This window comes from Mustelus asterias, chromosome 14 (genome assembly GCF_964213995.1).
Source record: "Mustelus asterias chromosome 14, sMusAst1.hap1.1, whole genome shotgun sequence".
Lineage (NCBI taxonomy): Eukaryota > Metazoa > Chordata > Chondrichthyes > Carcharhiniformes > Triakidae > Mustelus > Mustelus asterias.
The window spans coordinates 73,629,583-73,641,971 of record NC_135814.1 but is presented as its reverse complement, the minus strand read 5'-3'; the positions used below and the strand labels follow the sequence as shown (position 1 = coordinate 73,641,971).

The following is a 12,389-nucleotide window of genomic DNA, read 5'->3' as shown; positions in this document are numbered from 1 at the left end:
GCAGTGCTAGTGAGCACCAGCTCACTGCATGAGAGGATGAGGGTTCAATGCAGGAAGATGATGAATGTCACCCTACTCATGTGTCCACCAGCATCCATTAACACACCTATGATATTTCCACAGTGATCTCAGTCCCAGCCACCTCATAACACATGCCCTGCTGTTCCCCCCACCCCACCTCCTATTTCCCCAGGTAGATCATCTCCTCCTCACATCCCCACTCCCACCCACCTACCATGTATGTCAGAGATCCTTACCATTTGACACGAGTCCTGGCTACACTCTCGCCAGCTGTCTCATTGCAGGACAAGCTCAAGGACAAGCTGTTTGAGGAGAGAGAGCCCTTGAGCTGGCTGTAGAGGTGTAGGACCACACCTGTGCTGAGGCTGAGGTGGGGAAGAGACAAAAGTGAGAACCCTCAGAACATCCAACCAAAGCGCCATCCTCACGTCAGTTCAGTTTCTGCTCTCCTTATGCCCCTGTCATGCCATCTCACTTCCCTTGCAGGTCAATTAATCGATCAGCCCGGCCATCCTTTCACCCTCACAACAGGAGAGACCCGAGCAGTTCAGAGGGAAATATCTCAGAGAATAGTACTGAAGATGCATCACAGCTGTTAGCTTCACCCTCCACCACTTCGGTGGGAATAATTAGTAGATCGTAGAATAATAGAATCATAGAAACCCTACAGTACAGAAAGAGGCCATTCGGCCCATCGAGTCTGCACCAACCACAATCCCAAGAAGGCCCTACCCCCATACACCTACATATTTTATCCACTAATCCATGCATCCCAGGACACTAAGGGGCAATTTTAGCATGGCCAATCAACCTAACCCGCACATCTTTGGACTGTGGGAGGAAACCGGAGCACCCGGAGGAAACCCATGCAGACACGAGGAGAATGTGCAAACTCCACACAGACAGTGACCCATGCCGGGAATCGAACCCAGATCCCTGGAGCTGTGAAGCAGCAGTGCTAACCACTGTGCTACCGTGCCGCCCCAGGCTCTAGGTCATTCATTGGTGAGGACCTCGCAGCTGATGATCCACAGCAAGTGGAGGCAGGGATGACCCATGGATCCGGCACTCAGAGAGATGCTGGAGCCCAAGATGCTGCTGAGCCTCAGTCAGGTGATGTGCCCCTGAACTTGGTCATCCCATAACTGCTGGAGGTACAAAGACAGAGTCATGAGATTCGGGAAGGGATGTCAGCATCCCTCTTTGGACTGAAAGGCTGAATGGAGGAGTCCGATCACATTCTGTTCAAGAAGATGGTGCCATCACTCCGAGGCAACTAGGTTAAAACTACAAGGGTGGCATCTGCAGTGGAGACCAGGCTATGCAGTCCATGGTGGGAGACGTCCGCTCCGTGGTGGGAGATGTCCGCTCCGTGGTTCAGGTCATGTACATCATAGCTGAGGTTGTGAGCTGAGGTCATGAGCTACATGGTGCAGGCACTTGTGGGAATCCATTGAGTGTCAGTGCCAGAGCATAGTGAGGCATCTGAATCTCACTCCAGCTGCCTCTCCATCCTGCAGAGGAGTCCAGCGGCCCCATGCACGCATAGGGAAATGGATCATCTGGTGCACAGCCCGGTGCCTTCCAGCCAGGAGACCGTGGGAGTGTCCAGCCTGTAATGTCCTAACTGCGTTAATCATCGTGGGTTTTAACAAAAGGAAAAGTTGTGGGCTGGAATTTTCCGGCCATTCATGCCAGCGGAATTCTCCAGCCCCGCTAGCAGCATACCCTAGCCCAGGGGTTTCGTGGCAGCATAGGGTGACATCAGTGGGAAATCCCATTGACAGTGGCAGGACCAGTGAATCCCGCCACAAGTGAACAGCACACCACCTTCCACCACGAGGAAACACACAGCTGGGAGGCCGGGAAATCTTGCCCATGGTTTGCTCATGTCGATTCAAGCAAACAACAACAGATTTATTCTAGGAGCTTTTTCCAGTACCGATTACAAACTGAAAGCAAAGCAGAGTCTATGCAATACCCTAATGACATCACCATTAAATCATATTGTCAGCTCTTATAGCAATCTACAACCACTATATATAACCACTATATATAACAGCCAATCTGACTCCCCATTCCGGTGACCAACACACCTGCAGCCCTGCACACCGAGGATGGTAACACTACGGCTGGACATTTTCAGCCATTCTCTCCAGCGGGATCTTCCAGTCCTGTTGATGGTGAACCCCCACCGTGTGTTTCCTAGCAGCAGGGTGTGCATAGAACAGAAACCCTGTTGACAGTGGTGGGATCAGAAGATCCTGCCACCGGCCAATGGTGGGCTGCAGCCCCAAAACATGTTGCAGGGCGCACGCAAAATCCCACCCTACAACATCCATGCTGCCTGAAAGATTCTAGCACTCCACGGTACGTCCACTCAGGTAATCTCAGGCCACAGAGCATGGCAGTCAACAGGCCGCCTCATTCTCAGCAGTGGATCCTGGGGAGACGCCAAGATGTAGCAGTAGGGTTAGGAAGGTTGAGAGATTATAGGCACAACATGGGTACGGTGAATTTAGGCAGAAGTAGATATTAACCACCTATGTTACACCTTTTCAGGTATTAGAAGTCACCTCATGCACCCATAAAGTGGCACCCTCTCTCTCATTTCATTGCAGATGCACAGCCAATGCCTAGGTTTAGGCTGGAAGTGTAACACTGACGCATCCTCAATCTCCTCTGAAAGGATAGCAGCTCAATAGGTATTCCCCCCTCCCACTGTAACAAAGCTGGTCATGGGCACCACCAACCCCCACCCCATCCAACCCAGGCTAACGCACAGGCCTTTCATCTGTGGAAACATTCTTTCAGCATGCGGAAATCATTGACTGAAAGCTTGTGCGAGTGTCCACTAGTCCATAGGTGCAGCCCCACACCGGTAGGCCTAATCTTGGAGGAGGCAGTATCAGCAGAGATGTGCCATTCAGCAACTGTTCACCCACAGATCACCTGTTCAGTGGCAGGCTGCACTCAGGTTTCTGTCAGGTAGGATAGAAGTCTCACAACACCAAGTTAAAGTCCAACAGGTTTATTTGGTAAAGGCGCAGCCCCTTCATCTGAAAGTTCGTGCTACCAAATAAACCTGTTGGACTTTAACCTGGTGTTGTGAGACTTCTTACTGTGCCCACCCCAGTCCAACGCCAGCATCTCCACATCATGTCAGGCAGGAGTCAGATATTCACAAGATATATAAGGAGCATTGCTCTTTCCTCACTGCACATAGTGCATCATCATTCTCCTGCATCAGCTGGTCTTTGGGCTTCACACACCCTGCCCATGAAAGGTATGATCAGCAATGAGACCCACTGGCAGCGCACAATAAGAAGGTCTCATACCCCGTGGGGGACATATCTGGCCAACGGGACCTGGTCATTGCCAACACAAGAGGCTATCAGTGCGTCCTCAGCACTGCTCTGCATTTGGGCCCTGGCCATTGCCTGAGGCCCTCCTTCTGCCTCCTCCAGAGGTTGGCTCTTGCTGCCCTGCTTGACTTCCTCCTCATCCATAGTCCTATCAAGACATGAGACATACATATTTCCTTATGTTCAAGCCTTTCCAATGAGCTTAACTCCCCTTATTCTCACACACAATGGCCATGTCCCCACATCAGCCTCTCAACTTTGTGTGACATATGGGCATCATCCTTGGATAGTCTCAGTGGCTCACAGATCCTTCCAAGGGTGAGGACTGAGGGCACATGCAATCATTGACTTGACCTATGTGCTGACCTCCCAACACTACTTGTTTCATGGTTGCCTGCTGAGTTCTGTTATTTTTGCCCCTGTATTGGGGGCTAAGCTTGTGTCACCTCTTTCTTACCAAGAGTTGAGTGCAAGCCTTGGAATTCAATGCTTGGGGACTCAGCTCCCAAAGGGTTAACTAGTGGGCACCAATTAGTGGCATAATACAGAACAGTAGAATCCCTACAGTGCAGAAGGAGCCCATTCGGCCCATCAAGTCTACACCAACTCTCCGGCAGAGCTTCTCACTCAGGCCCACATCCCTGCACTATCCCAGTAACCCCATGCATTTACCATGTCCAATCCACCCACACTTCTTGGGACAATAAGGGACAACTTAGCATGACAGAATCACCTGACCTGCACATCTTTGGACTGTGAGAGGAAACTAGAGCACCCGGAGGAAACCCATGCAGACACAGAGAGAACACGCAAACTCCACACAGACAGTCACCCAAGGCTGTGAGGCAGCAGTGCTAACTACTGTACCACTGTGACTTAATGAGCATAATTGACTTATCAAGGCAGGGTCAAGAATGTTATTAGGGAACTGGCTTCCTTCTGTGGAAGGCAAAGCTTGCTTGATTTTATTTTAATCCTCCAAATTGCACTCAACTTGATCGTTAACTTTAACCTGCATTCCCCCAGCTCTCATGGGCAGTGGATCATACGAGCCTTCCATCTTGTACATCCAGCCACCCATGATAACATCCCTAATGGCCTGGCGTCCTGGACCTTTGGCAGTGTGCCATTCACACTGCTCATGCCTTACAGCTGTCCCTTGTAGCCTGAAGATGAGGGACAATTGTGACTGGCCTCGATGTCCCCTCTGTGTCAGTGTCCTATTGCCCTCATGGAGCTAGTCATCAGCCCGTGTCAGAGTCCCCCACATTGCTCATCCGATATGGAGTGTGACTGAACCCCACCTTGGCACCTCAGAGTCGCCCCCAGTGCTGACACTGGATTTTCCCGCTCCCATCCACATCCAGCTGCCACTCCAGAAAGGCAATCCCGCCAAGGAATTATCACTTAAACCCCAGCAAGGGGGACCCGAGATACGCAAAGTCCACACTAAGGCACCTACCACCAAGCGCCAAGCCCTTTAGAGATCAAGAGCACCACAATAACGGAAGCCCATAAAGGTCTGTGAGCAGCAAATCCTACCCTCTTCCCAACACACTCTCCCCCCACCTCCCTCAACTGCTAGGACTCAACCCCAACCGTCCTCAAGAATGACTTAGCTGGTTCCCCTATGCCCTGTCCGGTGCTCCTTTTCCATTGCACTCCCTGGTGGGTCATGACAAACTGCGCGCTCACCTCCAATATCCCCTTTGGAGGTGAAGTCCCCACGTTCACAGTTTTATGGAGCTGTTGTAAACCACATCAGCGTGAAATTAGTTCAATGTGGTTTGAGTATTCAATGAGGGTGGAAGTGCCAATGGGACGGCTCGCTAATGATAAAATTTATTAAAAGGAGGTTCCCAACCTTCCTTGTTATATCACAGGCGAGGAATGTGGAAAATCAGGAAATTAGATCTTGCCAGTGAGAATCTCGTTCACGGGGGTTGAATCAGATGATGGAGGTGGAAAGGGGCGGTCTTGGTGATGGCGCAACTATGTGTTGAATAGTTAATCTTGGATTCACATTTGATGTCAAGATTTAGATTTGATTTAGTTTCAAACAGGTTGCTTTAGCTATCACTTCACGGCATTTGCTTGTGTACCTTTAGAGAAGGGTATACTAGGATACAGGGATCTGTTTCTTCCTCCACGTTTAATGCTTTTCACTTGAAGGTACTTAAATGTTGATCATTTGTCCTGTCCAGGTGTATAACATTGAACATATTCAAGTTTAAAATCGGACCTCTCAGGGACAAAAGTGGGGAATTATGCTTGGAGCCCAAAGAAGTAGGGGATATCCTAAATGAATACTTTGCGTCGGTATTCACAAAGGAGAGGGATGTGTTGACTGGGAGTGTCTCGGAGGGGAGTGTTGAACCGTTGGAGAAAATCTCCATTACAAGGGAGGAAGTGTTAGGTTTGTTAGAGAATATAAAGACTGACAAATCCCCAGGGCCTGATGGAATCTATCCAAGGCTGCTCAGGGAGATGAGAGATGAAATCGCCGGGCCTCTGACGCAAATCTTTGTCTCGTCACTGGACGCAGGTGAGGTCCCAGAGGATTGGAGGATAGCTAATGTGGTCCCGTTATTTAAGAAGGGTAGGAAGGATAACCTGGGTAATTATAGGCCAGTGAGCTTGACGTCCGTGGTGGGGAAGTTGTTGGAAAGGATTCTTAGAGATAGGATGTATGCGCATTTAGAAAGGAATAAACTCATTAACGATAGTCAGCATGGTTTTGTGAGAGGGAGGTCATGCCTCACTAATCTGGTGGAGTTTTTTGAAGAAGTGACCAGAATGGTTGACGAGGGAAGGGCCATGGATGTCGTCTATATGGACTTTAGTAAAGCGTTTGACAAAGTCCCTCATGGTAGGCTGGTGAAAAAGCTTGGATCTCATGGGATAAAGGGGGAGGTGGCTAGATGGGTGGAGAACTGGCTTGGTCACAGAAGACAGAGGGTGGTAGTGGAAGGGTCTTTTACCGGCTGGAGGCCTGTGACTAGTGGTGTTCCGCAGGGCTCTGTATTGGGACCTCTGCTGTTTGTGATTTATATAAACTATCTGGAAGAAGGTGTAACTGGGGTGATCAGTAAGTTTGCGGATGACACAAAATTGACAGGACTTGCAGATAGTGAGGAGCATTGTCAGAAGCTACAGAAGGATATAGATAGGCTGGAAATTTGGGCAAAGAAATGGCAGATGGAGTTCAATCCTGATAAATGCGAAGTGATGCATTTTGGTAAAAATAATGTAAGGAGGAGCTATACAATAAATGGCAGAACCATAAAGGGTGTAGATACGCAGAGGGACCTGGGTGTGCAAGTCCACAGATCCTTGAAGTGACGTCACAGGTGGAGAAGGTAGTGAATAAGGCATATGGCATGCTTGCCTTTATAGGACGGGGCATAGAGTATAAAAGTTGGGGTCTGATGTTGCAGATGTATAGAACATTGGTTCGGCCGCATTTGGAATACTGCGTCCAGTTCTGGTCGCCACACTACCAGAAGGACGTGGAGGCTTTGGAGAGAGTACAGAGGAGGTTTACCAGGATGTTGCCTGATATGGAGGGGCTTAGTTATGAGGAGAGATTGGGTAAACTGGGGTTGTTCTCCCTGGAAAGACGGAGGATGAGGGGAGACTTAATAGAGGTGTATAAAATTATGAAAGGCATAGATAGGGTGAACGGTGGGAAGCTTTTCCCCAGGTCGGTGGTGACGTTCACGAGGGGTCATAGGTTCAAGGTGAAGGGGAGGAGGTTTAACACAAATATCAGAAGGACGTATTTGACACAGAGGGTGGTGGGGGCCTGGAATGCGCTGCCAGGCAAGGTGGTGGAGGTGGACACACTGGGAACGTTTAAGACTTATTTAGATAGCCATATGAACGGAGTGGGAATGGAGGGATACAAAAGAATGGTCTAGTTTGGACCAGGGAGCGGCACGGGCTTGGAGGGCCAAAGGGACTGTTCCTGTGCTGTATTGTTCTTTGTTCTTAATATCATTTGTCAGCCATGAGTTAATTGCTAAACATTAAGCCTGAAGCTGACAAGCGCTGTTTTACAATCTTAACTCTCAGACCGATCTTAGTATCATATGAAAATTTGTAAATCATGCCTCCAACACTTGCACGTAGGGCATTAAAAAAAACAGTAAAGATCAATGGTCCCAACACTGACACCTACAGCACACCACTGATGTCCCATGTCCAGTGGTGAGCTGGGTGGAACCTGGCATTATGGTTTTTAATGATGTAGCCCAGAGGCAGCTTGTGGACGAGTAACAGAAAAAGCCAAGGATAGATGCTGTGGGACCCCAGAGATAATGAGAGTAGGGAGAATTTTGTCAACAGCATACTCCTTCCAATGGCAGAATTGGAAGTGGGCACCATTTCTGCTGTCTTGCTTTTTCCTGTTTCCCACACGATTATAATAAAAATTTAAAATGCCAACCACGTGCACAAGCAACAAATGTGATCACATGGTGGTGTTGCTTTTCAGTGGTGGATCCCACCATCAGCTGAAAATGCTGCAGTTAAGGTTGGGCTATAAAAGTGCCTCCCGATCAAACTGGGAGGCTGTATATCACAGTGGCATGGTGGCACAGTAGTTAGTACTGCTGCCTCACAGTGCCATGGACCTGGGTTCAATTGTGGCCTTGAGTGACTGTGTGTAGTTTGCACGTTCTCCCCTTGTCAGTGTGGGTTTCCTCCAGGTGCTCTGGTTTAAAGCAAAGTTTATTTATTAGTCACAAGTAAGGCTTACATTAACACTTCAATGAAGTTACTGTGTAATTCCCCGAGTTGCCACAGTCCAGCGCCTGTTCGGGCCAATGCACCTAACCAGCACGTCTTTCAGACTGTGGGAGGAAACTGGAGCACCCGGAGGAAACCCTTGCAGACACGGGAGAATGTGCAAACTCCACAGACAGTGACCCAAGCCAGGAATCGAACCCAGGTCCCTGGTGCAGTGAAACAGCAGTGCTACGATCTGCAGGTTAGATGGATTAGCCATGGTAAATGTGTGGGGTTACGGGGATATGGTGGAGGGGAGGGCCTGGGTGGGATACTCTTTCAAAGTTGGTGCAGACTCAATGGCAATGGCCTAGGAGTTCTGTGGTTCCATGGCAAACATTTTCCAGTCCAGTTCCATTACCATGAAAATAAGGTTTATTGAGAGTAGCGTGGTGTTTTTTCAAATTTAAATCCCACTTGTAAATATTTCACATTACATTGGTTTCACTTTATTTTTCTGTGAATAATGTTTTTGTTGTGACTAATCAGAGAGCTAAATGTACTGCCATGCCTCATGGTTTGCAAGTATTAATGGTTAGAGGAGAGTTAGGGACATTTTCTTTATTGTGGAAGAAATATTTTTTTGAGTTCAATCTTTACTGAATGTTCGTGTTGGTGTTCAGAGTTGTGCTCTCTGTGGGACAGGCCTGAACATTCAGTCAGCCGGCTCTTCCTTCTATGCATTGTAAGACATTGGGGGCGATCTTACCAAACAAATTCTCAGTGCCGAACGGGCATGAAAGCAGGAGAGAAATGTGCTGTCTTTTTGGGCAAGTAAAAAATTGAATCTTACCTCACTTTGAAGAAAAACCGAAGCAGGATCTGTTTCTCACCAACAGGGGAGGGGGAGGGGTCTAAGCTTGCCAAAACGTGGCAGATTGCAGCAGAGGGCATCATTGTGCATGCTCAGATCTTTCTGTTATGTACAATAGTACAGAACACAGAGATCTGTCAGGCACCCCCTAAATATAGCTGGCCTTTGCGACCGATTTCCCCCACCCCCCCCCCTCGCTATCAAGGGACTTGGCGGCCAATACCCTCCCCACATGGACCGACCCCCCCCCCGCATGGAATTGCTGATCCTGCTTGCAAAGCGTGCAGCGACCAACACCCCGAGATGGTCACATATTTGGACAGTACTGACACCAGGTTTTAGGGCTCTCATCCCTCCCTCCCAACACTGCACTCCACTTCTCCATTTCCTTCATGCCCCACCCTGGCCTCACTCCATAGTGCCCCCTCCCCCCTCACCTCTAAATCAATCACTGATTCACCCTTGCTGGCCTGGTGCCCCCGTGCAAGCTGCCTTTCTCCTGCTCCCTTCCCTTGTGCATAGATTTCAAGGAAAACCACTGACCTTACTCACAACTGCACAAAGTTGACAGGTGCACATCACCTTTAAACAAATGTGAACTAGTTGCCATGAGATTTTTGTGTGCCACTGACTTTATCTTGAAGGTAGGACATAATTTTAAAAGTATTTTATGCTAATGAATATTCATGGAATGAAAGTATATTACAAGTATGAACCTACCACAGGATGGCATGAGGCTGGACAAACATGGTACTAACTTTAGCTCTGCATTTCAACTTACCATTGCAAAATCAAGATTTTGAATCCTGCCTAATGAAGTCATTATGGCATGCCACATTTCCCACTCTTGCAGGCTCCATTAAATGCATGGTAATGGTAAACAATTGGGAAGACATGCCATTTCAGGTGATTCTGTGGGTATAACTGGATAAATAAGAATGGAATCACATGAGTACTGGCCCACACTGTTAGATAGCGGAGGGAGAGGCACTGGAGGAAGATGGTGTGGTTAACCTTGTCAAAGACCAGGCTAGTTTACATTGGTCACTCATCTAGGATGCCATTTGTGACTTTGATAAGGGCCTTCTCAGTACTGGGAAAGCAACCTGATCAAAGGGATTTAGTTTAGGTTTATTTATTATTGTCACAAGTAGGTTACATTAACACTGCAATGAAGTTAATGTGAAAATCCACTCGTCGCCGCATTCCGGTGCCTGTTCGGGTATACTGAGGGAGAATTTAGCATGGCCAATATACCTAAACATTCTTTCGAACTGTGGGAGGAAACAGGAGCATCCAGAGGAAACCTACGCAGACACGGGGAGAACATGCAGACTCCGCACAGACAGTGACCTGTGAGGCAGCAGTGCTAGCCACTGTGCCACCGTGTAAAAAGTGGAGTTGTAGGAAAAATGAAATTTGGGAGGACAATCCAATCAAAAACTTGAGAGAGCAAAGGGAGGTTGGAGATTGCAAGGATAGAGGGGCCAATTATGTTTTTTTGAGGGGTGATGACTGCTTATTTAAAAGAGAAAGGGACAGTTAACTAAAGAAACTGTTACTAATATTAACATGGAGTTATTTTGTATATAGGTGTCTACGTACGAGGCCTCTTTATAGATGGAGCACGGTGGGATAGGAATCTTAAAAAACTGGCTGAATCATATCCCAAAATCCTCTATGATACAATGCCTGTTGTAAGTAGCACCTATTTTATTAGTGTATATTTGTACTTCTGAAAAATATTTTTGAGATTTCATTACACCAAATGTTAAGAATATTGAACACCACTGCCATTTTATGATTCACTGCACTTCTACCTTCGGCCCCGAGAAAGAATACTTGTCCTTTTCCTTCTACATACATAGGAAAACTATTTGGATTTTTACTATCTTGCTTTTCTATTGTCCTTACACCTTTGATATTTTAATTATAAACCAGTCTTTTGTAAGATTTCAAATATTTTGTTTGCTGAAGCCTCAAATTTATTTTTAATTCCTTTTTGAACCAGTTTATGTGAGGGGTTAAAATCATACAGGAAACTGTTTTGGCTCATTGTGTCTTCATGTTCTTTGGAAGTGCTATTCAATTGGTTCCAATCCCCTTTCTTTTCCCCAGTCCTGCAAATTTCTCCATGTTTACATCCAATTCAATTTTTAACAATGCTTTTTGATCTGCTATCATAACCTTTTCAGGTAGGTTTATAGTTCCTAATAATTCATTGCATTAAAAAATAATTTCCTCCCTCTGGAATTTTGCCAGAATCTTTACCAATGAAAAGTTTATCCCGATCTTCTCTGTCAAAACCTCTCAATTTTTGACCACTTATTAAATCTCTCCTAACCTGGTCCCTGCTCTAAGGGGAGTATAATCCCAGTGTTTCTAGTTACTCATCATAACTGAAGTCACTCATCCCCATTACCATTTTAGTAAATATCCTTTATACTTTCTTCATTGCCTTGCCATTCTTCCAAACTTGTGGTGCCTAGAACTGAACGCAATACTCCAGTTGAGGCTCAACATGTGATTTATGAGATTTACCATAATTTTCTTGCTCTGGTACTTTATGCTTTTATTTATGAAGTCAAGGATCCCAAATGCTTTTAAAAGAACAGCTTTATCAACTTGTTCCATGAAAAAAATGGAAGATAGTTTTACATGAGATTTCAATAGTCAGGTTTGTTTCACACAAATTTTGATATGCAGGGGGTAGGAGGTATTATAGATTGAATAATACCTTGTTGAGTGCTAATTGCATGGACATGTAAAACCTTAGCTCTCTTGCCACCTATTTCTGAGTTTGAATAAATTCAACACTAATCTGACGGGCGGCACGGTAGCACAGTGGTTAGCACTGCTGCTTCACAGCTCCAGGGACCTGGGTTCGATTCCCAGCTTGGGGTCACTGTCTGTGTGGAGTTTGCACATTCTCCTCGTGTCTGCGTGGGTTTCCTCCGAGTGCTCCGGTTTCCTCCCACAGACCAAAGATGTGCGGGTGAGGTTGATTGGCCATGCTAAAAATTGCCCCTTAGTGTCCTGGAATGCGTAGGTTAGAGGGATTAGCGGGTAAAATATGTAGGGATATGGGGGTAGGGCCTGGGTGGGATTGTGGTCGGTGCAGACTCGATGGGCCGAATGGCCTCTTTCTGTACTGTAGGGTTTCTATGATTCTATTTCTATGATTCTGATACTTCATGCTTAGAAGAGATATGAATCTAGAAACTAGTGTCAAGGGAGTGTTACCCTATGAGAATAATTCAAGACTACTGGAATTTTGTTCTTTTGTGCTGATCCTCCACATCTTAATAAGGCACAAATTAATTTTGTTAGATTAAGCACCCAAGCAAATACAAGGTATTTGAATCACTTGGGAACAGGGATAAACCATTTGGTCCAGGGTT

The 12,389-nt window shown here is 46.8% G+C and overlaps 1 protein-coding gene across 1 annotated transcript in view; it reads left to right on the top strand.

Moving 5' to 3' along the window:
- The window catches only part of dnah7 (dynein, axonemal, heavy chain 7), a 468,798-nt gene that overhangs the window by 450,608 nt on the left and 5,801 nt on the right, over positions 1-12,389 (top strand). The window contains exon 63 of the mRNA XM_078228625.1: positions 10,582-10,685. Coding sequence (XP_078084751.1) covers positions 10,582-10,685 — 104 coding nt within the window. The remainder of the gene's footprint in view (positions 1-10,581; positions 10,686-12,389) is intronic.